The 26,971-nt window shown below is 39.7% G+C and overlaps 1 protein-coding gene across 1 annotated transcript in view; it reads right to left on the bottom strand.

Moving 5' to 3' along the window:
• Window positions 1-26,971, bottom strand: part of ZMYM4 (zinc finger MYM-type containing 4) — a 192,137-nt gene that overhangs the window by 12,635 nt on the left and 152,531 nt on the right. The window contains exons 24-26 of the mRNA XM_004704979.3: window positions 19,817-19,988; window positions 19,539-19,634; window positions 15,814-15,965 (exon numbers count right to left, since the gene is read on the bottom strand). Of these exons, the coding sequence (XP_004705036.1) occupies window positions 15,814-15,965; window positions 19,539-19,634; window positions 19,817-19,988 (420 nt within the window). The remainder of the gene's footprint in view (window positions 1-15,813; window positions 15,966-19,538; window positions 19,635-19,816; window positions 19,989-26,971) is intronic.

Here is a 26,971-nt window from a genome sequence, read left to right on the forward strand (position 1 = left end):
GAGTGATCGTGAGGTGTTATCGAGACCGGGAAACGGGCATCAGAAAACTCAAAACAAATAGTAAACAAACAAACAAAAATGCACTGGTGAGAATGGAAGGAGGTTGGAGCAGAGACCCAAAGCCCATCTATGGCCAATGGAGCATCCCCTCTCAGAGGGGTCGCAGGGAGGGGATGAGTCATTCAGGGTGCAGTAGAGCACTAATGAGTCCCATAATATACCTCTGATCCCTTGAGGCCTCCTCACCCCTCGCTATCATGACTCCAGTGTCTCTTCCCACTCTGGACTAGACGGGAACGTATATAGGTACAGGCAAGAGATAAAACGCACAATACATGGGACCCAGGAACATGAGTGGGAATAGAGAGACCAAAATTTCAGCAGGAAGGGGAGGTGGAGAGGGAGGGGGGCACCGATCGCAATGAATGGCACAAACCACACCCCCCCCCATCCAGGGGGAACAACAGAAACCAGAGGGAAGGGAGGTAGCGGTCAGTGTGAGATCTGAAAATAATTAATCTACAGTCTATCAAGGGGCCACGAGGGGTGGGGGGCAGGGAGGGCGGAAGGGAAAAAAAGAGCTGATCCCAAGGGCTCAATGGAAAGTAAATGTCTAGAAAAGAATGATGGAATATATGTACAAATATGTTGGACATAATTGATGTGTGGATTGTAACAAGAGTTGTAAGAGCCCCCGATAAAATGATGATTAAAAAAATTAAATTTTGTGCACATATGCACATGCTAGAAGGAATCAGGGTGGTATAGTGGGCTGTGAGTTGAGTTGTTAACCACAAGGTTAACAAGGTTCAAAACCACTGGTTTTGATTTTATGTGTTTTGTGTGTACTTAATATGTAAATAATGTGTATCACATTGCCATCAAGGAGATTCAACCTTGTAGGACCAAGAATTGCCCCTTGTGGGGCAAAGGTGTATTCCATCATATAGATAGATGCACCTTATATAAGTGTCTGTTGGTAGGCTTTTAGGTTGTTCCCAGTTTTTGTCTTGGGTTGATTTAAATGAGCATAAGCCAATTATCTAAGGAGTTCTGGTGACAAAGTGGGTGACCAGTAGGCTACTAACCCTAAGGTCAGCAGTTTGAAACTACCAGCTGCTCCTCAAGAAAAAGAGAAGTTTTCTGTTCCCGTAAAAATTACAGCTTAAAGCAAATGTTTTGAGTATGATGAGGGCAACAAATGTACAAATGTGCTTGGCACAATGCATGTATGTATGTATGGATTGTGATAAGAGTTGTACGAGCCCCCAATAAAATGATTAAAAAAATTTACAGCTAAAGAAACCCACAAGGGGCAATTCTTGGTCGTACAAGGTTGAATCTCCTTGATGGCAATGTGATACACATTATTTACATATTAAGTACACATAAAACACATATAAGCAATACAAATGAACAAATAACCCTTAACCCTTATATCAGAAACAAGAAAAGATGGTCACTCTTTTTTTTTAAATCATTTTATTAGGGACTCATACAACTCTTATCACAATCTATACACACATCAATTGTGTAAAGCACATCTGTACACTCATTGCCCTCATCATTCCCAAAACATTTACTCTCCACTTAAGCCCCTGGCATCAGATCCTCTTTTTTCCGCCTCCCTCCCTGCTACCCCCTCCCTCATGAACCCTTGATAATTTATAAATTATTATTTTGTCATATCTTGTAAGATGGTCACTCTTGCTACATTTTTAAACACTGTACTGTCAAAGCAATAAGGCAAGAAGTCATCCAAATATGAAAGACTTAAAACTCTCTCTATTTGCAAATGACACAATCTGAAAGAATCTTAAAGAATCCACAAAAACAATTAGAGCTAGCAAAATCAGTGTTGCAGGACACAAGATGAACACATGAAGATCAGTTCATGTGTGTTATCTATACCCAACCAAGGAAAGAAGAATGCTGAAAATGGAAAAACGTATGGGTTTGGGCGGTTACCATATCCAGAGACCAGACGAACTGGCTACCACTACCAACCACTCTGAAGAGACTCACAAGAGAAGATCCTGGGTAGAGTGGGAGAAATATGTGTAACAAGACTCAAAATCATCAAAGAGCCAAGGCTTACATCACTTACAGATAAGTGATGACAGGTACACTGAGGATACTGCAATACCTGAGTTGAAACAAAATATGCATTAATTATTGAATGTAAAACTGATGATCTGTTCTGTAAGCCTTTGCCTAACTGACGTGAAGTTTTAAAAAATTAAATAAAAAGGCACAAAATAAGCTAAAAGATACAGTTGTATGGCATAATATATTTTTCAAAAAGACTTCAATGTTCTACATCCTACTTTGATGAGTAGTAAATGGGGTTTTAAAAGTTCTTGATCAGCCATCTAGGGGGAAACTGTTGGTTTCTCCTCAACCAGAAGAAAGAAGAGTGGTGAAAATCAAAGACGTAGAAACAATGAGTCCAAGAGACTAATGAATCAGATAAGCATCACTGTCTACAACTATGAGGTCAGAAGAACTAGATGGTGTTGACCATCGCTCTTAATTGCTCCGGAAGGGGTATTAGTAGAAGGTTCTGGATAGAGTGGGAGAAAAAGATGGAACAAAACTCAAAATAATAAGGCATAAAGCTTACTGATGAATAGACTTGGGGGATCCCCTGAGAGTATGTGCCTTGGCCACCTTTCATGTCCGAAACTGAAGGGAAGTGGCTCAAGCTAAACAGTGGCTTAATTGCACCAGGAGGTACACACACCTTAGACTAAACAATGATTTAGAGTCCAAATGACAGCATTTACCCTAGGACAAAGGGTTAGGAAGGAATGGAAACAGGAAACCTGGGGAAGAAGTAGGAGAGGTGATTAACATGAATGCGATAGAAACAAACTATGTATGAATTGAATGGAAAACTGATCTCCTCTATAAGCCTTCAATGAACTCACAATAAAGCTAAAAACAAAATCATATGTGGAAAAAACAGAACAAATTAAAAATGGTCAAAAGGACACACCAGCTTATGTGATCACGAGGTGCTGAAGGGATGTTATCTGGCGTCAAAGGACAAAAAATCATATCATTGTGTGCTCATCTCCTTGATACGATCGCTGAATTCAAATGGGTGCATAAGCAAATGTGGCGAAGAAAGCTGATGGTGCCCAGCTATCAAAAGGTATAGCGTCTGGAGTCTTAAAGGCTTGAAGGTAAACAAGCAGCCATCTAGCTCAGAAGCAACAAAGCCCACATGGAAGAAGCACACCAGCCTGTGCAATTACGAGGTGTCGAAGGGATCAGGTATCAGGCATCATCAGAACAAAAAATCTTACCATAGCGAATGAGGGTGGGGGGAAGTGCAGAGTGGAGACCCAAAGCCCATTTGTAGGCCACTGGAGGTCCCCTTGCAGAGGGGTCTTGGGGAGGAGGACAAGCCAGACAGGGTGCGATGTAGCAATGATGAAAAATACAACTTTCCTCTAGTTCCTAAATGGCCCCCCACCCACCCACTATCATGATCCGAAGTCTACCTTGCAAGTCTGGCTAGACCAGAGGATGTACACTGGTACAAATAGGAACTGGAAACACAGGGAATCCAGGGCAGATGATCCCTTCAGCACCAGTGGTATGAGTGGCGATACTGGGAGTGTAGAGGGAGAGTGGGTTGGAAAGGGGGAACTGATTACAAGGATCTACATGTGACCTCCTCCCTGGGGGACGGACAACAGAAAAGTGGGTGAAGGGAGACGTCAGCCAGGGCAAGATATGACAAAATAATAATTTATAAATTATCAAGGGCTCATGAGAGTGGGGAGCAGGGAGGGAGGGGAAAAATGAGGACCTGATGCCAGGGGCTTAAGTGGAGAGTAAATGTTTTGAGAATGATGAGGGCAATGAATGTACAAATGTGCTTTACACAATTGATGTTATGTATGGATTGTGATGAGTTGTATGAGCCCCTAATAAAATGATTAAAAAAGAAAAAATATGGTCAAAAGGGAGATCAAATGATAAAATGTTAAATTTTAACCTAACAGCATCTGCAGTAATCCACTTTCCAATGCACTGTGCATGACAGCATGGTATTTTCTTTCTTTTTGAATGAGGTTTTCGGTTTTACTCTGTTATTGGTGTTAGTTGGGGTTTTTTAAAATTGTTTTTTGGTGTATCCTTCTGTCTATGAAATCCAGAATAGGTGAATCTAGAGAGATAGTAGATGGATTAATGGTACGGCAGGGGAGGTTGGGGGAAAACAAGGCGCTAATAGCAGTGCGTACAAGAAGAACATGTTCTACAGTTTGATTGTGTTACTATACCACTCTTCTTAATAGTATTGAACTATTTGAAGTACATATATAAACTATATGCCAATAAAACTGGAGAATGAAATAGTAATTCAAGCTGGTCCAGTAACTATCATCCTAAACAAGAGCCATGATATGCATCACAGAATGCTGGAGAACACACATGCAAAGCAGTCTGCTCAGCCCCCATCTTTGAGCAGGATGCAGCTCTGTTTCCTCCATGGTCTAAAATATCACAGGCAACAGATGTGGTTGGTATGTGATGTACATGGAGCCCTTGCTTAAGAGTAATTACTGAACTGTCTTAAATCAATCCCAAACCCTGATTTCTATACATTAACAATGAACAATCTGAAAGGAAATTAACAACTCCATTTACAACAGCAGCAAGAGTAAAATGCTTATGAATAAATTAACATAAAACAGGTCCGTGAGTGCAATGCAGTGAACTATTTAATAGGGCTCTTCAAGCCACAGCCTTGGTTACTCCCACCAAATCACCTTTGTTTTGGGATTGGGGGAAGATACTGAGTGGATTATATGATTAAGCTGTAATTGTTAACACAGTTAATTGTGATTACCAACAATTTTATACCCTGCAGGGTATAAAATCAGCCATCAAAAACCAGGAAGCGGGGAATCTCACTACCAGCAAGACCAAAAGCGCCAGGGGTGGACTCTAGGCCCAGCATCCCCACACAGGAGACCGCTTTGACACCAGAGAAGTGAGAGAGCAGCAGCAAAAGCAGAACCGAAACCCAGAGGAGGAGCCAGAGCAGTGGACTTCCCAGCCCACAAGGCAAATAGAGGTGAGTGGTTTGGGGCAGGAGGTTGCTTGTGGAATCCAGTGGCTCCGGGTCCTTTGTTAGGGGAGCTGGGTTTGCTGATCTGTGAAGCTGGAGCTCAATGCCTTTGGGTTGAAGTTTACAGTGGAAAGGCATACCCTTTGGGTACTTATTGGCAGACCTAAAATAGGTACGGGACTTCAGCTAGGCAGAATCCAGGCCAAGAGACTAAGGGCCAGATTTGGGCCTGCTTACAGGCAAAGCAGAGAAGAAACTGTCCTGTCCAAACAACTGCATCCCGAGCATTTCTTAGCTGAATGTTAACATGTTAATTGCCATAATAAACCCCATAACCGTGCGCAACATCTATAGTCTAAAAATTGTGTGTATAAATTTGTGTAAATTGTGTCACTGCAATGGATTATCAAACCCAGTGGGAAAGTAGAGAGTATGGTGGGAGACAAAGAACTACAAACAATTACAGAAAATATTTAAAGAAGCTTGAGATGTAGTCAGTTACCTAATATGGCCCTTATAGCTCTAATCTCCAATGTGATGTGGAATATATTCTTGCCTCTATGCCTGTGGTTATAATCCCATTATGGAGGGAGTTTTCTGCTATGCTAATGGACAGCACTAATGTGGAATATATTCTGAATCTCCACCATATGCTTCCATGGGGTACGACAGTCTGTTCAAAGGCAAAAACAACATCTTCATCAACACCATTCCTATGTCTAAGAGCCATCTCAGAAGCAGGAACAGAGGGAAATCTTAGGACCATTAGAGAAGAGTCACCAGTAGAGCATGTTCGAGGTTTCTGTCTGAAGTGGTAGAGGCTGAGACCAGAGGCATCCGAGATCATGGGAAAGAACAAAGAGGTCTTGAGACCAGGGGTGGAGGCAAGAAGACCATGGGGCAGAACAGAAGCAGCACTGAGACTGTGAGGCAGAGCAGCAAGCTGGCTTCCTCGCTCATCAAGGCAGGGTCAGGGCTGAGAAGGTGAATACCAGAGTGAGAAAGAGACTTGGCTTTCGACTGTGGACAGGGACTGTTGTGAACCAATGCTGGTCCTGACTTGTGGGAATTTGTCAACTTCTCTAATAACTCCCCCACAACTGTATTATATCTATGGGTTATATCTATATCTATGGATTCTGTGTGGCTACTGCACCAATTTATGGATCCCATCACAGAAGCAGAATGACATGGGGGGAAGGAGGGTGGAGGCCTGTACATGTGGAAGGATAGAAGGTGGAGGCATGTCTTGTGCCAGCAGGGAAGCCAGAGTTGTTCAGATACGGACCCCATACCACTTTCCCAACTATATAAATAAATGGAAAGATATCTTGTGGTCATGGATCAAAAGTTTTAATATTGTTAAGATGGCAAATTCACACTGCCATCAAGTTGATTCTGAATAATAATGCAAACTATAGGGCAGAGCACAATTGGTCCTCTGGGTTTCTGAGGCTATAAATCTTTACAGGAGCAGAGCGATTCTTCTTCCTCCTGTGGAACAGCTGGTGGCTTCAAACTACTAATTACTGACCTTCGAGTTAGCTGCCCAATATATAATGCATGATGCCACCAAGGCTCCTTCTGAGAGATGGCAACACTCCCCAAATTAATGTATAGAATCAATAATAAGCACTGGCAAAATACAATGGTCTTTTGGTATGGCAAAGCCAATCCGAAAACAGGATGGCATAAGGACGGTCCAGGAACTACAAACACCCCAAACAAGCTGGAGGGCTTGAAGTGCTTACCTCAAACCTTACTCAAACAAGCTAAAGACTCACTCACTGCACCGGAGTCGATTCTGATGCATAGGGACACTCCAGGGAAGGCTAACCCTACACAATAGGTTTCTAAAACTGCAACTCTTTATAGGAGTAGAAAGCCTCATCTTTCTCCCAAGGAACGACTGATGGTTTTAAACTGCTGACCTTCCGGTTGGTAGCCCAAAGCATAAGCACTATGCCATCTGAGCTCCTGTTTTTATTCAAATGTAGAGTAATTAAAACAGGCTGGTATTAGTGGAAGAATGGACATAGAAGTCAATGGAATAGAATTATGAGTCAACAAATTGTGAACTGGCTTTTGATAAGGATTTAATGGAAAAAGATTAGGAACAATCTCTTCAACTTACTATGCTGGGAAATACATACAAACCAAAGACATAGAACCCTTAAATCACACCATATAAAAAATTAGTTAAAAATGGATCAACAAATAAGAGGTTAAACCCTAATTCTCATAGAAGAAAACATATAAGTAAGTTTTCATGGCATGGGTTTCGCTATGGGCCCTTAGAGACAACAAGAAACACAAAAACAGTACACCAACAGTCACACAGCTACTACAGTAACGCAAATGAAAAATAGGTCATTTGAACTTCATCAAGATTTAAAATATTTTATGCTGTATAAATGACATCAAGATATATTTACAAGGATATCAAATATATATTTACAAAGATATTAAAGGATTCTTGTCACAACTTAAGACATTACACAGATGACATATCAACATATTATAAATCAAAAATCAAAGTTGATTATATTACTAAGAATAAATAATATAAAGACATACAAGAAATCATTATTTAAACCACCTTCCTGATTGTCTCCTTCCTGCTAATTAGTATTGATATTACATTCAGTTTATTTTTTCCTTTACACTTAAAAAATCCATTAAACATAAACCCTATTTCCTGTTGAAATAGATTTAAACAACAATAGCATAGCCAAGGACCAAACCCTCTGTATCAGGCTGATTCAGACTCACAGTGACCTTATAACACAGGGTAGAACTGCCCTACAGAACTGTCAAGACTGTCAATCTTTACGGAATTAGACAGCCATGCTTCTCCCGTAGCATGGCTCAAACTACCGATTTTTCAATTAGCAGTCAACATTTCGATCAATGAGTCACCACAGCTCCTCAATATGGATAAAAGGCTATTCTTTATTGCTCTTTGTTAACTCATAACTCCTTAGTAATACTGTTATTTAGTCACTTACTAAGGTAAATAATAAATAGGATAAGTATACTAAAAAGTAATCTTAAAAGGCTTATTATCATTTATGCTCTAAAGGGAAAATTAAGTAACAGAATTCCAAATTCTCATGAACTTTAGGTTTACTGGAGCCACGGAGGGGAAGCCCCTAAAAAACTACTGTCCTGAGCTAACTCTTTAAACCCCAAACCAAAAATAACCTGTAAGTCTTCTTAAAACCAAACAATTGTTAGGTGCCATTAAGTAGGGTCCAACCCATCGAGACCCTACATACAATAGAAAGAAACATCATCTGGTACTTCACCATCCTCATAATGGTTATGTTTGAGCCCTATGTTACAAGTACCATGCCAATTCAACTTGTCCAGGGTCTGCCTCTTTTTTGCTGTCTTATTTCACCAAGCATGATGTCCTTTTCCAGGAACGACTTTCTCCTGCTAACATGTCCAAAGTATGAGAAATGAAGTTTGCCATCCTTGCTTCGAAGAAGCAGAGATCTGGCTGTACTTCCGAGACAGATTTGTTTGTTCTTGTGGGAGGCCATGATACTTCAATATTCTTCACGAGCACCATCATTCAACTACGTTGATTCTTCTTCCATCTTCCTTGGTCCATGTCCAACTTCCACATGTATACGAGGCAGTTGAAAATGTCATGGCTTGAATCAGGGATACCTGATCCCTCAAAGTAGCATCCTTGCTTTTCAACGCTTTAAGTCTTGCGTAGCACATTTACCCAATGAAGTAAGTCTTTTCATCTCTTGACTGCTACTTCTATGAGCATTAATTGTGGAACGAAGCAAGATGAAATCCTTGACAACGTCCATCTTTCCTCAGTTTATCACAGTGCCACCTATCAGTCCAGTTGCGAGGATTGGGGTTTTCTTGACATTGAGTTGTAATTCATAGTGAAGCTGCAACCCCTGATCTCCATCAGAAAGTGCTTCAAGTCCTCCTCAAGCAAGCAAGTCTGTGTCAACTGCATATTGCAGGTTGTTAATAATAAGCCTTCCTCTAATTCTGATATCACATTTGTCATATAACCCAGCTTTTCTGATTATTTGATTAGCATACAGATTGACTAAGTATGGTGAGAGAAAACAACCCTGACACACACCTTTCGTGATTTTAAACCATGGAGTATTCCCTTGGTTTGTTCACACAACTGTCTCTTGGACTGGATATAAGTTCTGCGTGAGCACAACGAAGTGTCTGGAATTCCCATTCTTTTCGAGGCTATCCATAGTTTTCTTAGGGGCCACAGAATCCAATGCCTTGGCATACTCAATAAAACATAAGTAAACATCTTTCTAGTATTCTTTACTTTAAGTTAAGATCCATCTAAAGTCAGTAATGATATCCCTTGGTCCACATCCTCTTCTGAATCTGGCCTGAAACCCTGGCAGCTCCCTGTCAGAGTACCGCTAAAACTATGATTAGATGATCTTCAGCAACAATCTTACTTGCATGTGATATCAATAATATTGTTCTATAATCTGAGTATTCTGCTGGGTCACGTTTCTTTGGGATGGTTATAAATACGGATCTCTTTCAGTCAGGGGGCCGGGTAGCCCATCTTCCTGGCACAGACGAGTGAATGCTTCCAGTGTTTCATCAACTAATTGAAATATTTCAGTAGGTAGCCTGTTAATTCCTAGAGCCTTGTTTTTGGCTAATGCCGCTAGGGCAATTTGGACTTCTTCCTTCAGTACCAGTGGTTCTTGAACAATAGCCTAGCTTAATTAGTAAAGAATACTTGGATTTGAGTATTGAACTGTTTTATCTATATAGAATCAAATTGATAATAGGAATTCCAAAGACTAAGTAGGAAGTTTAAGGGGCAGTGGATTTATGTTAATTAGGAAGGTACAGGAAAGAATGACTGTATAACTCAAAGAATGTAATCAATTTCACTGTTGTACACTTAAGAAATTGTTGAATTAGTATATGTTTTGATATATAAGATTTTAACAACAACAACAAAGTAAATAAAAGTTAGAGAAAAAGAAAATGCTCATACACCTTCTCAAACTGCCTCTTGAAAATATCTATCAATTACCTACAAGCTATGTAGAATGATTTCATCACAATGATTTCACACCCTTTTTTCATGACATGCATGACAACGTAGACTGCTCCAGATGGAACACACAGAACTAAACTGACTACACCTGTGGAAAAGCAGCACTCGGGTTGACTGTGGTACAGACGATCAATTGCTCATATAGAAGTTCAAGTTAAAGCTGAAGAAAAGTAAAACCAAGTCCACGAGAGCCAAAATACAACCCTGAAGTCTATTCCACCTGCATTTCAAGACCAGCTCATGGATAGGTTTGATGTATGGAACATGTATGACAGAAGACCTGATGAGCATTAGACATAAAGACAGCAAAAGGTCATTATGAAGTCAGGAAAGAATGAAAGATCAAAGTGAACATCAACAGAGACTCACACTTGCTCCTGGTCACGGAGTGGCTACAAGAGGAAGAAATGATGAAGTAAAAGAGCCGAACAGAAACATTTAAAGGGCAGCTGCTGTAGAAGATGATGTAAAATATTATAATGACATGTGCAAAGACCTGGAGTTAGAAAAACAAGAAGTGCTGCTCAGCATATTTTAAGCTGAAAAAACTGGGGGGAGAAATCCAAACCTCAAGTCACAATATTAAAAGATTCTATGGTAAAGATCATCCAATAGTTGCAGCAGTCTCTTTGACAGGGAGCTGCCAGGCCAGATTCAGAAGAAGACGTGGAACAAGGGCTATCACTGCTGATGTCAGATAGATCTTGGCTTAAAGCAGAGAATATCAGAAAGAGGTTTACTTGTATTGACTCTGTCAATGCATTTGGCTGTGTGGATCATAACAAACTCTGGCTAACCTTGGAAAGAATGGGAATTCTAGAACACTTCATTGTGCTCATGCTGCACTTGTACATGGATCAAGAGGCAGTTGTGCAAACAGAACAGGGAATACTTCATGGTTTAAAACCAAGCAAGGCCATCTATCAGACAAGCAATAAAGCCCACATGGAAGCACACCAGCTTCTGTGATCATGAGGTGTGGACAGGAATAGGTGCTAGAAATTAAAAAACAAGCAATGAAATTGAAGCGAAGGAGCATAGGCAAAGTGGAGATCCAAAGCCCATCTGCAGGCTAACTGGACAGTTCCTCACAGAAGGGCCACATAGAAGGGAGGACATATCCAGGGTGCTGTGTAGTTCTGATGAAACACCTAACTATCCTCTAATTCTTTAATATTTCCTCTCCTTACTATTATGGTCTTAGTTTTACCACATTCACCTTGTTAGATTGTTGGGTGCATGAAATCTAAGATGCTGTATATACTTGCAAGCAGAGTTTTTCAGCACATTTTAAATACAGTTTTGTGGTAAAATTAGGTGCCTCGGCTGATACTTGGGTCGGCTTATCCTCGATTATATACGGTAGACAAACCCTTCAGAAATAGAAATGGGAGTAATGATTCCCTGAGGGTATGGGAACAGATGGGCAGGATGTGGGGGTGGAAGGGGAAGCAGATACTAATGATGACTATGTAACCTCACTCGAGGGGAATGAGCAACAGAATTATAGGTGAATGGATATAATGGATGGTGTAAAATATGGCAATGATAATAATAATATATATTAGAAAGGGTTCCTGTGGGGTTAGGGTGGGGTAGGGCGGGGAGAAGGGGAAAAGGGAAGCTGATGTAAAGAGTTCAAGAAGACAGAAAATGTTTTGAAAATGATAGTGGCAGCAAATGTACAATGATGTTTGATCTAATTGAATTATGTACATAGAATAAGGAAAACCATGGAAGAATAGACGTATTTGAATTGTTTAAAGTACCATGAAGTGTTAAAAGGACAAACCTATATCTTGAAAGAAGTATGGCCAGAATGTTCCTCAGAAGCAAGGGTGGTCAGACTCCGTCTTACATACTTTGAGACATGGTTGTCAGAAGAGACCAGTCCTGGAGAAGGATATGATATTTGGCAAAGTAGAGGGGGTAGCACAAACGAGGCCAGCCCTCCAGGAGCTGGGTTGACACCATGGCTGCAGCAATGGGCTCGAGCATAGAAGCCCGGGTGAGGAGCGCAGCACAGGGCAGTTTCCTTCTGTCGTGCATAAGGTGGCTATGGGTCAGAGTGGACTCCAAGACACCTAACAACAAGAACACAATGAGCAAAATAATGAACAGTGCAGGAAGCGTCAAAAGAAGATGGAAGGATCACTCGTGTCCTTGCCTCTGGCTGAAAAAGAATAGGAGACACAACAGTCGTGCCACAAAGGGCCTCAGCCATTGGTAGCCTATTTGCTGCATACACTGTGCCCACTGCATGACCAGACAGGTCATTAAGAAGTTGACAATTTGAAACATAACAGAGGCCAAAACAAGTGTCTCTGAAGCATATGTAATTCCCAAGTTGTAGGAGAAGCTGTATTATTGTGTGAGTTGTTTCATTCACTGAAAGGTGATCAGGAAATGGTCACGGAAAGTTTGGACGGACCCAACACCCACCCTGATTTAGACCTGCTAATGCTGCTCCACAACTTCCTCCAAAGCTTATGCAGAGCTATGAAGAAAAAGAAACCTGAAAGAAAATAAAATGGATTAATTCATAAAAGAGATATTGGCCTGTGTACATATATTTATATGGCAATACATTGAGGAAGTAGATGAATTTTGGGCCTCTGCTAAAGCCCTCCCCCAACGCAAGAATACTTGGATTTAACAACCTGGCATTCTGTGGTGCTCGCCCTCCCAACACGATTGCTGAGGACAAAATGGGTACATAAGCAAATGGGGTGAAGAAAGCTGATGGTGCCCCACTATCAAAAGATATAGCATCTGGGGTGTTAAAGGCTGGAAGTTAAACAAACGGCCATCTAGCAGAGAAGCAACAAGCCCACGTGGAAGAAGCACTCCAGCCTGTGCAATCATTAGGTGTTGATAATAGGCACCAGAAGATCCAAAACAAACCAAAAAACCATACTGTTGAGAACGAGGGGGATTGGAGCAGAGACCCAAAACCGATCTGCAGAAAATAGGACATCCCCTCACAGAAGGGTCACAAGGGATGATGAGTCAACCAGGGTGCAGTATAGCACCGATGAAACATACAATATTCCTCTGGTTCTTTGAAGCTTCCTCACCCCCCACTACCATGACCCCAGTCCTGCCTTTCAGTTCAGGCTAGACTGGAGCATGTACACAGGTACAGAGTAAGACACGGAATCCAGGTCAGATAAATCCCTCAGGAACAGAAATGGGAGTAGCGATACCAGGAAGGTAGGGGGAAGGTGGGTGGAGAGGGGGAAAGAAGGGGGAACCGATTGCAATAATCAACACATAAGCCCTTCCTGCTCCAAGGGGGACGAACAACGGAAATGTGGGTAAAGGGAGACAGCGATCCATATAAAATATGAAAATAAAAATTATTTATAATTTATCAAGGGGTCATGAGGGTGGTGGGGGATATCAAAGGCTCAAATAGAAAAAGTAAATGCTTAGAAAATGATGATGGCAACATATACACAAATAAGCTTGACACAACTGATGTATAGAAAGTTAAAAGAGCTGAGCTGTAAGAGCCCCAAATAAAATTACTTTAAAAAAAGAAAAGAAACTGGCAATCATATCTTTGGGGAAAAAAAATCATTGTATTCCTAAGCGACACTCACTCAACCACTTCAAGAGGATGAAAATGACAAAGAACCCATGGTACAGAAGTAAGAAGTCCGAAAAACAAAGCCCCTGGAATTGACAAAATACCAGTTGAGATGTATTGGTATTAAAAGCACTGGTAGCACATACTTACCTAGGCTAAGACTTTTAGAAGGCAACCACCTGGCCAAACTGATTAAAAGAAATCCATATTTATGCCCATTCCAAAGAAAGGTGACCCAAGAGAATGTAGAAATCATCCAACATTATCACACACAAATAACATTTTGCTGAAAATAATTAAGAGCACATGGGACAAGGGATTATCATTACTGACATCAGATCGGTCTTGAGTGAAAGCAGAGAATGCTAGTAAGATGTTTACCTGTTTTTAATGCCTGTGCAAAGGCATTCAACCGTGTGCATCATAACAAGCTATAGATAACACTGAAAAGACTGGGAATTCCAGAACACTTAATTGTGCTCATGAGGAACTTATTTACGGATCAAGAGGCAGCTGTGTAAACAGAACAAGGGAAACTGCATGGTTTAAAATCAGAAAGGTGTGCGTCAGAGATGTATTCTTTCACCATATTTATACAATTTGTATGCTGAGCAAATAACCCAAGAACCTGGACTCTTGGAGAAAGGCTTATTAACACACTGCAATACAGAGATAACAAAACCTTGCTGCCTGAAAGTGAGCTCTTAAAACACTTGTTGATGAAGATCAAATATTGCAGCCTTCAGTAGAAAACCAAAATCCTCACTACTGGACCAATGATAAATGGAGAAAAGACTGAAGTCGTCAAGGATTTCATCTTGCTTGGATCCATAGTCAATTTTCACAGAAGCAGCAAAGAAGACATCAAAGGATACCTTGCACTGGGTAAATCTGCTGCACAAGAATGCTTTAATGTTGAAGAGCAAGCACGTCACTTGGAGCAAGCAAAAGTGACCCAAGCCATGACATTTTCAAATCACAAAATATGCCTATGAAAACTGGACACGGAATACGGAACACTGAAAACAACACAACACAACACCAGTGCATCTGAACGAGTGCTGGTGAGGAATATTCAGAGTACTTTGGACTGCCAAAAGACACGCAGCTCTATCTTGGAAGAGGTCAGTCAGAATGTTCCACAGAAGTGACAATGGGGCAAGATGTGATAAAATCATACTTCATAAATTATCAAGGGCTCATGAGGGAGCGGGGAGAGGGGAGGGAGGGGGAAAAATGAGGAGGTCATGCCAGGGGCTTAAGTGGAGAGCAAATGTTTTGAGAATGATGAGGGCAATGAATATACAAATGTGCTTGACACAATTGATGTATGTATGGATTGTGATAAGAGTTGTACAAGCCCCTAATAAAATGATTTTTTTTTAAAAAAGAAGTGACAGTGGGGAGACATCATCTCATATACTTTGGACATGTCATCAGGAGAAACTCGTGCCTGGAAAAGGACATCATGTTTAGTGAAATAGAAGGGCAGTGAAAAAGAGGAAGATCCTCAAGGAGATGGACTGGCAGTAGCAGCAACAATGGGCTCAAACATAAGCACAACTGTGCGGATGGCGAAGGACTAGACAGGGCTCAAGTAGGAATGCACTCGATGGCACCTAAGAACAGTATGTCCGAGAACTTTCATCAACAGTGAGTGTTTAAACTTTAAAATCTTTAATGCGATAGGTATAATAGTATACTGACAATTGTAATTTGCCCTTGAAACTTTCAAATGAGAGTATATGGTATAATATACACACATACATACATCGTCATCCATGATGCTTTTTTGAGTTTCTATAAACCCTTTTGTTAATTTTCCAATAGAATGCACCACTACAGTTTATGTTATTCTAAGTCTCAATCTAGCTTATAAAATTAGGCTACATAATCAAGATTGTTTAATCGGGATTAGTAACTCATGAAGAGAGTACTGGTGCAATATCAAACAACCAGTATCCACGATAGTTTTCCAGCTTAATTCACAAGCTCCATCTAAATCACTAAAATTGAAATCAATTTTATAACAATTATTCAATTTGATACCTGCTGAATTCCAAGGCACAAGTATAAGATACTGTCTGGATCATATTTTTCACCATTTGGTCTCCGCACCTCTTGTATAAACTGGCATAAGCCCAAACTCAACTCAGCAAAAGTGCAGGACAAAAGATCTTCCTTCAGTTTAACAGAGCGGACTGTGGAAAGAAAGCAAGCACCTGAAGCATTAGCTTGTAACACACAAAATAACATTACTTGATTCAACACATTAAGCATAATAAACAGTCAACACACTGTGTCCCAGGTATTGTGTAGCTTATACCTGGATGAAAGACATATACTGATTGTAAAGCTTTTAGTCTGGGTACCAAAGATAATTCCGTGCATGTGGTGTGAGACTCTATGATGGAGAATACATGACTGCTGAGTTTTTGTTTTTTGTTTGTTTGTTTGTTTTAGTGATGGTGGTGGTGTTTACAGCATTCTATTAATACAAAAGTCAGGTTGCATTTTGGGGGATGTGATACTTCAGATAGATGCTGAAAGGTGATGAAGTATTAGTGAAATATCCCAGTCTGAGAATATTAAAAAATTTCCCCCAAGGGCTCGAATAGAAAGCAAATGTTTGAGAATGATGCGGGCAACAAATGTACAAATGTGCTTGACATAATAGATGTATGTATGGACTGTGCCAGAGTTGTACGACCCCCCCAATAAAATGATTTTTTTTAAAAATTTCCCAAACTTGTCATATGGGAGAACTCTCAAAACCTGGTTCTCCAAGTCTGATAAAATACCCTGGTGGAGCAGGTGGAGAAGCAGTGCATTGTAACTGCAAGGTCAGTGATTCAAATCCACCTAGCCACTCTGCAGGAGAAAGATACTATTTGCTCCTGTAAAGATTTACAGCCTTCGAAAACCTACAGAGAGTCACCATCACTTGGAATTAACTCAATGGCAGTGTGCTACATACTACATCTGACTTTAAATAATTGACAGTGCCCTTTGGTTCTTTTTTAAAGTTCTGAGAATACCAACAATAAAGAGTGTTAACTTTAACTGTTTTATTCCGATACACTACTGAAACCAAAGCCACTGTATCAATTTCAATTCATAGTGACGCTACAGAACCAAGTGTAATTGCCTCACACGTTTTCCACGGCCTGCAAATTGGAAGCAGACTGACAAGTATTTCTACTGCAGAGCAGTTGATGGGTTTCTACTGCAGAGCGGTTGGTGGGTTCAAGCCAAGTGCTTATTTAAATTAAAAACACTGTTATTGAATCAAGGTCGACTCACAGTAGCCCAACAGGGCAGGGTAGAACTGCCCATGGGAGTTTCCAAGACGCTAATTCTTTACTGCAGTAGAAAGTCTTGTCTTTGTCCCAAGGAGCAGCTGGTGGTTTCAAAATGCTGACTCTGCAGTTAGCAGGCCAACATATAACCACTACGCCACCAGTCCTTATTTAAATATAGAGCACTTCAAATAATATAAAGTATCCTCACAAATCTTTAAAGGTGCTATACAGTGTGGATTAGGCCACAAAAGTGAAGAAGTTCAAAGGATTTAAGAGTCCCAAAGAATATCAAGAAGGGTAGGTGAGTAAGGAGTATGGTAAAGATATGAAGACAAGGAAGAATTGAGTTATTTTCAGCATGATTGTTATCTAGTTTGATTTTATCAAGATACTACTTAACAGGATGGTCTACATGGTAGACTTAGAATTAAAAACCTTCTCTAGTCATTGTTCTTCTGAATTTAGATGGAACTTCATGTTCATAGTACCTGGCTCTACAAAGAGCAAGTTCATGAGGTCAAAGATCATATTTGACTTCTTCACTCAATTATCGTAGTTGGTACTACTACATAATAGGTATTCATATACCTGGTACAAATAGATTCAAAAGTATTTTCTGAATTAATGAACAACAGAAATACTTAGGCATCTCCTGAAGTTATTCCATTTAAGGTCCTACAGTCTAAACAATATTCTCTCCATACTTTCCACTTCCCTTTTTTCTCTAAAACCAAGAGTGCAGTGGCTCAAAGTGGAAAGCTAGAGGCCTGATAAACCACTCCAAAAAACCCCTAATCTCAATGCGATTGAGTCGATGCTGAATCAGCGCCCCCCTGAAGGTTTCCCAGACTGTAAATGTTTACGGGAGTCGAGAGCCCAGTCTTTATCCCATGGAGCTACTGGTGGTTTCAAACTGTCATCCATGGGGATTGCAGCCCAACTCGTAACCACTACACCACCAGGGTGCCTATGAAAAACCACTATAGGAGTTTATTTACAGAACCCTGGTGTAGAGAGATTACATGTATAAGAAGGTAACTAGTCGGCTACAGCACACAGCAGGAACTCTTCTCCACTAAGCAGGGCTACGAAAACCAGAAGTGCAGACAGTCATGTGATCACCCACGTGTTAGCATGCACAGTTGGAAAAAGCATTAGCACTGAGTTGAACTTGACTCATTGTGACCCTATAGAACTTAGTAAAACTGTCCCTAGAAGTTTCCAAGACTGTAAATCTTTAGGGAGTAGAAAGCCTCATCTTTCTCCCAAGGAACAGCTAATAGTTTCAAACTGCTGACCTAGCAGTTAGCAGCCCCAATACATAGCACACTATGCCACTGGGGCTAAAAACTCTAGTTATGTGGACATACCCATCAATCTCTACCTATGGCATTCCATAAAGAATTTAAACAGCTTATAAAATATATGAAAATACATATAAAAAATGAAAAATTTTATAAGAGAATAATAAGGAATGCTGTGTCATTGTAACTCAGTTTTATTCTAATACAATCCTGAAACCAAAGCTGCTGTGGGAAAAGACAACTAGTGGAGGTCCTAAAATTATATTTGAACTGTTTATTTGGCTGCAAATACTCTAGGCTAAAAACAAATTCATGACCAAGGTTGGTTTTACTGTTGGGAAAATTACTACACAAGCAGAAAGGCTTTTCAAGGTAGTTTACTCAAAATGGAAAGAAAAAGTTTCACACTGGGCCCTATCTGGGTCACTATACAAACAGAGAGCAATAATACAGTTGAGATATCTGCAAAGCTCTAGAAAATGAAATAAAATTCTGTATAGCTTCATAATTAGTGCACAGCCCAAAGTGAGAAACGTATTTGTATAATAAGCTTTTCTTGACTTAGTTACAAGGGTTTGCTTTAAAAAAGTTAAAATTACTGCAGGTTACAAAATACATCTTTATTTCAGAGATATTAAAATATTAAGAAAAAATGAATTCTTTGATTATAGAAACATGAAATGGTAGACCACCCTGGAAAATAGTGTGGGGAATAAAGGAAGGATAAAGCATTGAATTATATATGTAAATATAGTTACAATGGCAAATTCTTTTACATATATTTTACCAGGATAAAAATATAAAATTTAACTTAGGGAGTGGCAAGAAGGTACAGTAACAGATAAGAAGACGTAAGTAAGAGATGCTATCATCCAAAAGCAGGATATGAACATTCCTAGAGCCCTGATTCGAAACAACTAAATCCAAAGTAATAGTATGGGACTAGTTTGTTTTGTTAGATGTGATACCACCGAATAACACAGAAGTCTACATCTGAATGAGGCAAGAATCTATTGATGGGTAAAGTAGTACCTGGATTAGGTAGGAAAAAAGTTGGAGGTAAGATCATTTCTCAAGTTTTAGATAATTTTAAACATTTAACTTGAAAATTTAAAGCCACAGTTATGTAACAAATAATTCCAACCATATAGATAGAAACACATTTCACCTCTACACCCTAGTTCTGAGGATTCTTGAGAGAGGGCTCGGTCTTGAGAATTTCCTAAGGGATCAGAACATGGGCTAGATGACGCATGTTCAGCACCTGACAAGGAGAGAAAACAGGAAAGACATTTAAATAAAGATGGGAAATTAAGTAAAACTTGAATGTATTTTTATGGGATTTCTGACGGGATTTATCTCTTCTGTGTATGTATATCTACAACCCTATTTTATTTGCATTTTCTTTCACCTGAGTCAAGAAACACATTCTTGTTGTGTATTTACCTCCACATTTTAGATCCCCCTGTTCTTCCTTGGCATTTTTCCACTGAACCCAGTTCTTCCAGGCATTTACTCCATACATGTACTTTAGTGTCATCCCAGACACGGAGCACCCTTGAAAAGCTCCCTGAATAAGACTTCTGGGTTCCACAGACACTATAGACTTCTTCCGACCCTGGAAAATGACAATGAAATAGAAGAAGAGTTACACTAGTAACCAAAAGTGATTTTAAAGTTATAGTGATCAAGATAGGGGCCCCACCATAACAATAGATAATATAGATCAATGAAGAAAAGGGAACATTCAGGAATAGGTTCACGTAACTAAGGGAACTACAAAAACTGTGGAAAAATGGATTTAGAAGATGATGGAATTTCTCTATAAAAATGTTAAGCCCCCTCATATATAATGAAATGGCTTTTAACAAAAAGATGCCAATGAGATTTAATGGGGAGAAAGTCTATTCCAACTATGGTATTGAGACAACTGTATATCGATTTGCAAAAACCAAAAAAGATCCTTGACCTCTGCCTAAAAGCAGATCCCAGGCAGTCGAAAACAGAAAATATTTCAATTAACATGGGCAAGGAAACAAACTTTAGCTAAAACATTAAAAAAAAACTTGAGGTATTCAAGAACAAATATGGATAAAGGGAATTTTTCCAAAATTAAAATCTTTTGCTCAAAGGATACCATTAAGACAATGAAAAAGGACAAAGAATAAAATATTTTCACATTCATAGCTGATGAACAGTTGTATCCAGAACAGAGAACACTTACTACTTAATAAAATTACAATAAATCCCCACAAAAATGGGGGGAAGGGTCCAAAATATTTTATTCGACATTTCACAAAAGAACATATGCTTATGAAAAGATGCTCAAGATCACTAATCCTTAGGGAACTACAAATTAATACCACAATGATATATACTACTACACACTTATCACAACAATCCAATAGGAACAAGAGTAGGACTGCTTTCTGGGGTTTCCTCTAAAAACTCTTAACAAACTCACTGCCATGGAGTCAACGCTGTGAGTTTATGAGACTGGAAGTGTTTACGGGAATAGAGCGCCCAGTCTTTCTCCCACAGAGCTTCTGGTGGTTTCAAAGTGCCGACCATGCAGATAACTGCCCAACTCCTAACCACTAAACCACCAGGGCTCCTTAGGTTGTAAATTAATGGGGGCAGACTGCTTTCTCTTTCTCTTGCAGTGTGACTAAGGGCTCAATCACTGTCTTTTCAGTTAGCAGCTCAAGATTATTGCATCACCAGAGGTCCCGATCCTCTACTTAAACAAAGAGCTTGCCGCAAGTCAATTCTGACTCGGAGCAACCCGATGAACGGAACTGCCCCTCTAGAGTTTTGAAGCTGTAAATCTTTACAGGAGTAGAAAAACTCACCTTGTTCCCATGGAGCAGCTGGTGGGTTTGAACTACTGGCCTTGTGGTTATTAACCCAACACATAATCTACTACGCCACCAGGGCTCCTTATATATCACTCACTCACTCACTCACTCACTCACTCACTCACTCACTCACTCACTCACTCACTCACTCACTCACTTACTGTTACCAAGTGGATTCAAATCACAGTAACCCTATGAACAAAGTAGAGCTGCCCTGTGGATCTCTAAGACTAATTTTGTAAGGGCGAAGAAAGCTTCATCTTTCTCTTGTGGAAGAGCTGGTGGTTCGAACTGTGGATCTTCCGTTTGGCAGCCCAAAGCATGACCCACTAGGAGGGTTAAAACTGTTGTTAGTTGTCAGGTTCCAAGGAGTCTGATCCGACCCATAGCAACCCTGTACATAACAGAATGAACCACACTGGACCATCCTCCTCCAATTGTTCCGAAACCTGAACCCATTGATGCAGACACCCTGTCAATCCATCTCGATGAGGTCCTTCCTCTTTATCCCCACCCCTTTACTGAATCAAACATGATGTCCTTCACCAGGGACTGGTTTCTCCTGACAATATATTCAAAGTACATAAGACAAAGTCTTGTCATCCTTGCCTCGAAGATGCACTTTGGCTTTACTTTTTCCAATACAGAGCAGCGTGTCCTTTTAGCAGTCCATGAGACTTTCAATATTCTTTTCCAGCACCACAATTCAAATGTATCGATTCTTCTATAGTCTTCCTTATTCAATGACCAACATTCACATGCATATGACGCAATAGAAAATATGGCTTGGGTGAGGCGAACCTTGGTCCTCAAAGTAACATCCTTATTTTTCAATGCTCTAAAGAGGTCTTGTGCAGCAGATTTACCAAATGCAACACATTTTCTTTGATCTCTTGAATCCTGCTTCCATGAGCAATGATTATTGATCCAAGTAAAACTAAATCCTTGACAACTTCAACCTTTTCTCCATTTATCATGTTACATGTTGGCCCAGCTGTGAGGATTTTAGTCTTCCTTACACTGAATTATAATCTATACTGCAGGCTATAATCCTTGATTTTCATCAGCAAGTGCTTCAATTCCTCCTCACGCTCAGCAAGCAAGGTTGTTTCATTTGCATACCTCAGGTTGTTAATAAGCCTTCCTCCAATCCTAATGCCACCACTCTTCATATAATCTAGCTTCTCTAATGATTTGCTAATCAGACAAAGATACAACCCTGATGCACACCTTTCCTGATTTTAAACAATACAGTATTCCCTGGTTCTGTTTGCATTACTGTCTCTTGATCCATGTACAAGTTCCTCACGAACACCAGGAAATGTTCTGGAATTCTCACTCTTCTCAAGGTTATCCCTGACTTATTATGTCCACACACTTGAATGCCTTTGCATAGTCAATGGAACACAGGTAAAGAGCCTCCTGGTATTCGATGCTTTGAGCCATGATCCATCTGACATCAGCAATGATATCTCTGTTTCACGTTCTCATCTAAATCGGGTCTAACTTCTGGCAATTTCCTGTCAATGTATTGCTGCAACCATTGTTGGAAGATCTTAAGCAAAATGTTACTAGTGTGTGATATCAATGACATTGTTCTAAAGTTTGAGCATTCTGTTGGGTCACCTTTCTTTGGAATGAGTACAAACACGGATCTCGTCCAGTCAGCTGGCCAAATAGCTGCCTTCCAAATTTCCGAGCACAGACAAGTAAGTGCTTTCAGTACTTCACCAGCTTGTTGAAACATTTCAGTTGATAGTCCATCAATTCCTGGAACCTTGTTTTTGGCTAATGTTTTCAGTGCAGCTTGAATATCTTCCTTCAGCATCAACAGTACTTGCTCATGTGCCACCTCCTCAAATGGTGGAATGACTAATCCTTTTTGGTATAGTGACGCTATGTATTCTTCCCATCTTCTTTTGACATTTCCTGCATTATTCAATAATTTGCCCATACAATCCATCAATATTTCAACTTGAGGTTTGAATTTTTTTCTTGAGTTCTTTCAGTTTACAATATGCAGAATATGGTCTTCCCTTTTGGTTGTCTAACTCTAGGTCTGTGCACATTTCATTACAATATTTGACTTGTCTTCTCCAGCTGCTCCTTGCATTTAAAAAAAATCATTTTATTGGGGGCTCGTACAACTCTTATCATAATCCATACATACATCCAGTGTGTCAAGCACATTTGTACATTTGTTTCCATCATCATTCTCAAAACATTTGCTTTCTACTTGAGCCCTTGGTATCTGCTCCTCATTCCCACCCCAACCCCCAGTTCCCCTGTCCCTCATGAACCCTTGATAATTTATAAATCATTATTTTGTTATACCCTTCACATTTTTCTACTCGGCTCCTCAATTTCATCCTTTTTTCCATTTACTTTAGCTACTCTATGACTACAAGCAAGTTTCTTCTGACAACCCTCAGATCTTTGGCTTCTGGCTATTTAATGACCTTCTGTATTCTGGATGTCCTCCTACGGCTCATCGGGTCTTCTGTTTTTGTGGTCAGTGGGCCAAATTTGTTCTTGAGATGTTTTCCAAATTCAGGTGGGATAGATTCACAGTTACATTTTGACTCTATTGGACTTGTTTTAATTTTCATCACCTTTATCCTGAAATTACATATGAGCAATTGTAACAGCCCCTGGTCTGGTTTTAGCTGCTATTGAGCTTCTACATTGTCTCTTCCCAGAGATGTAGTCAATTTGATTTTTGTGTATTCCATCTGGAGGCTGCCTTTTGTACTTTTGAAAAAAGGTATCTGCCGTCAGTTTATAAAAACAGTGAATGGTGAGGGAGGGGGGAAAATGAGGAGCTGATGCCAGAGGCTTAAGTGGAGAGGAAATGTTTTGAGAATGATGAGGGCAATGAATGTACAAATGTGCTTTACACAATTGATGTGTGTATGGACTGTGATAATAGTTGTATAAGCCCCTAATAAAATGATTTTTTTTTAAATAGTGAATGGAACAGATAGTGAAGTGCAGTGTTTGGGACAACAAAGCCCATAATCTCAAAATAGTTTTTTTCCTTTCAGTCCTCGATCTTTTAAAAGTCTAAGTACGAGCCACAACCATGGAATGAATATTAAGTTAGGATCAGGAAAAGGAAGCACTTAACATTATTTCTGCTTTTGAAAGTTATAGTAATGTGATATCAAATAAAAAAACAACAATCACATTGTTATAGTAAACATCAATTATTCAATTTAAATGCACCAGAACCAAACAGTACATATGTCGAGATCACAGCAAGTTAACAGCTTCATCAATATTATTGTAGACATGGAAACAGATCACTACTCCAATGGAGTTGAAGATACTTCACCCAATTGTTTCCTGCGTGGTAGCTCTAAAACATGACCATGAAATGGAAGATTGCAACACTGAAATGAAAATTGATTTAAGTCATTTGAGACACGAGTTGTGAGGAGGAAGTCTTGCTGTGATACAGTGAATGACTCACTTTAAAAGAGCTACAGTCTATGAGTGAACAACTGAGGTGAGAATGTGGCAAGAACACAGCAAATTTTTAAAAAGTTGAAGGATGCACTGCTTACTAGCTTACTCAGACCCTTGGAACAGCCTAGTTGTAAATCAACTTGATCTAGGGCACAGAGAACTTGTGAGCTGCACTCTCAACAGTACAGTATTAAAAACCCATAATCTGACAAAGCAACTTTTACCTGCCCTAGCAATAGGCCAGGCCACACCATAGTTAGGACTGATGGCTTAATCTGGAATTGAAACCTGTGCGTTTGTCACAGTGGAATACTACCTACATTAGCCATGCCGTTAAAGAGCTCAAACTTATACTGAACTCTTTATAATCAACATGGAAGTAGACCAGCTCTGCTGATCTGAAATTTAGATTCTTTAACTATGTACTGGGGGGAGGTTTTTGTCGCTTTATATTGCTTCCTAGTTTACAGCATGATGCAAATGATTTTCTAACAGTGTTAGGAGATATTATTTTCTATCTTTAACCTTAGTTATCTAAAAGTTTAATATTACTGAGTCCCAGACATTAAAATTGATCATCATAAAGCTAAAACAATAACCTAAAAGAAACCAAAAGCTCCTGCCTTCTTTGGGGGAAAGGAACCAGGGTAAAATAGAGCAGGTTGGAATAAGTCGTGTTTGTGTTAGCATATGGGTGATGTAAACTTCAAATTGGAAGATATTCTGACTCCCACTCTCATATAAGCATTCAATCAGTGTAACTTGCAAAATGCATAAATGTCTGACCATTTGATTTTAGAGTATAAATGGAAGAAATAATTTTTAATGTGTACTGTAAAACTTGAAGTACTCAGGACCTGAGTGAATGTTTGTTGTTACATTCAATCCTGACCTGTTAGTCCCCGTATTTTTTTTAATCTTTTAAAAATCATTTTATTGGGGGTTCATACACAACTCTTATCACAATCCATACATTGTGTCAAGCACATTTGCACATTTGTTGCCATCATCATTCTCTAAACATTTGCTTTCTACTTGAGCCCTTGGTATCTGTCCTTATCTTTTCTCCTCCCTCCCTACACCCACTCCCCTCATGAGCCCTTGATAATTTATAAATTATTATTTTGTTATGTCTTACACTGTCTTGACGTCTCCCTTCACCCACTTTTCTGTTGTCCATCCCCCAAAGGAGGGGGTTATATGTAGATCCTTGTAATCAGTTCCCCCTTTCTAACCCACCTTCTTAGCATGATCTTTTCCAACTTTGTTTCCTGTTTAATTACAGAGTTCTGTTGTAGACTTATAAGTTTAAATGTTGTATTCTATCAGTATTACATATCAACAATGTGGTTATGATCTTTATTTATATAAAATACAAATATTTAATCAATTTACCACGTCTTAATTTAATCTTTGTACACCTTCCATTTTTAAGTGCTTAAATTAGTGCAAAAATGTAGTGATATAATTCACCAGCCATTAAAAATGTACTTCTACAGAAAAAAAGGTATTTGCTATGAACAAGTTGTTGGTTTTGCAAAATTCTATCATGTGATCTCCAGCTTTTTTTTCTTCCAGCTTCTTTTCTATCACCAAGACCGTATTTTCTTTTCTGTTTCCTACTTCTGCATTTCAATTACCAATAATTAACAATGCAATTGCTTGCAAGTTTAATCAATTTTCAACTGAAGTCCTTGGTAGAACTCTTCAATTTCTTCATAACTAGCATTTTGGTTCATGCATAAAGTTGAATGATAGTTGTATTGACTGGATTTTCTTGAAGGTGGACTGATACAGTAATCTGATCATAGACCCCATTCTACTTCATGATTGATTCTGAAATGTCCTTTCTGAACAAAAAAATCATATGATTGTGAATGAGGGGGAGTGAAGATTGGGGACCCAAAGCCCATCTGTAGGCAACTGGACATCCCTTACAGAAGGGTCGCGGAGAGGAGACAAGCCGGTCAGGGTGCAGTATAGCAACAATGAAACATACAGCTTTCCTCTAGTTCTTAAATGCTTCCTTCCCCCACTATCAGGATCCCAATTCTACCTTAGAAATCAGGTTAGACCAGAGGATGTACACTGGTACAAATAGGAACTGGAAACACAGGGAATTCAGGACAGATGATCCCGTCAGGCCCAGTGATGAGAGTGGCAATACCGGGAGGGTGGAGGGCAAGGTGGGGCAGAAAAGGGGCACCCATTACAAGGATCTACATATAACCTCCTCCCTGGGTGATGGGCAACAGAAAAGTGGGTGAAGGGAGAC

Source organism: Echinops telfairi, unplaced genomic scaffold, assembly GCF_000313985.2.
Source record: "Echinops telfairi isolate 266 unplaced genomic scaffold, ASM31398v2 ScPeMD7_7457;HRSCAF=8495, whole genome shotgun sequence".
NCBI classification, from domain to species: Eukaryota; Metazoa; Chordata; class Mammalia; order Afrosoricida; family Tenrecidae; genus Echinops; species Echinops telfairi.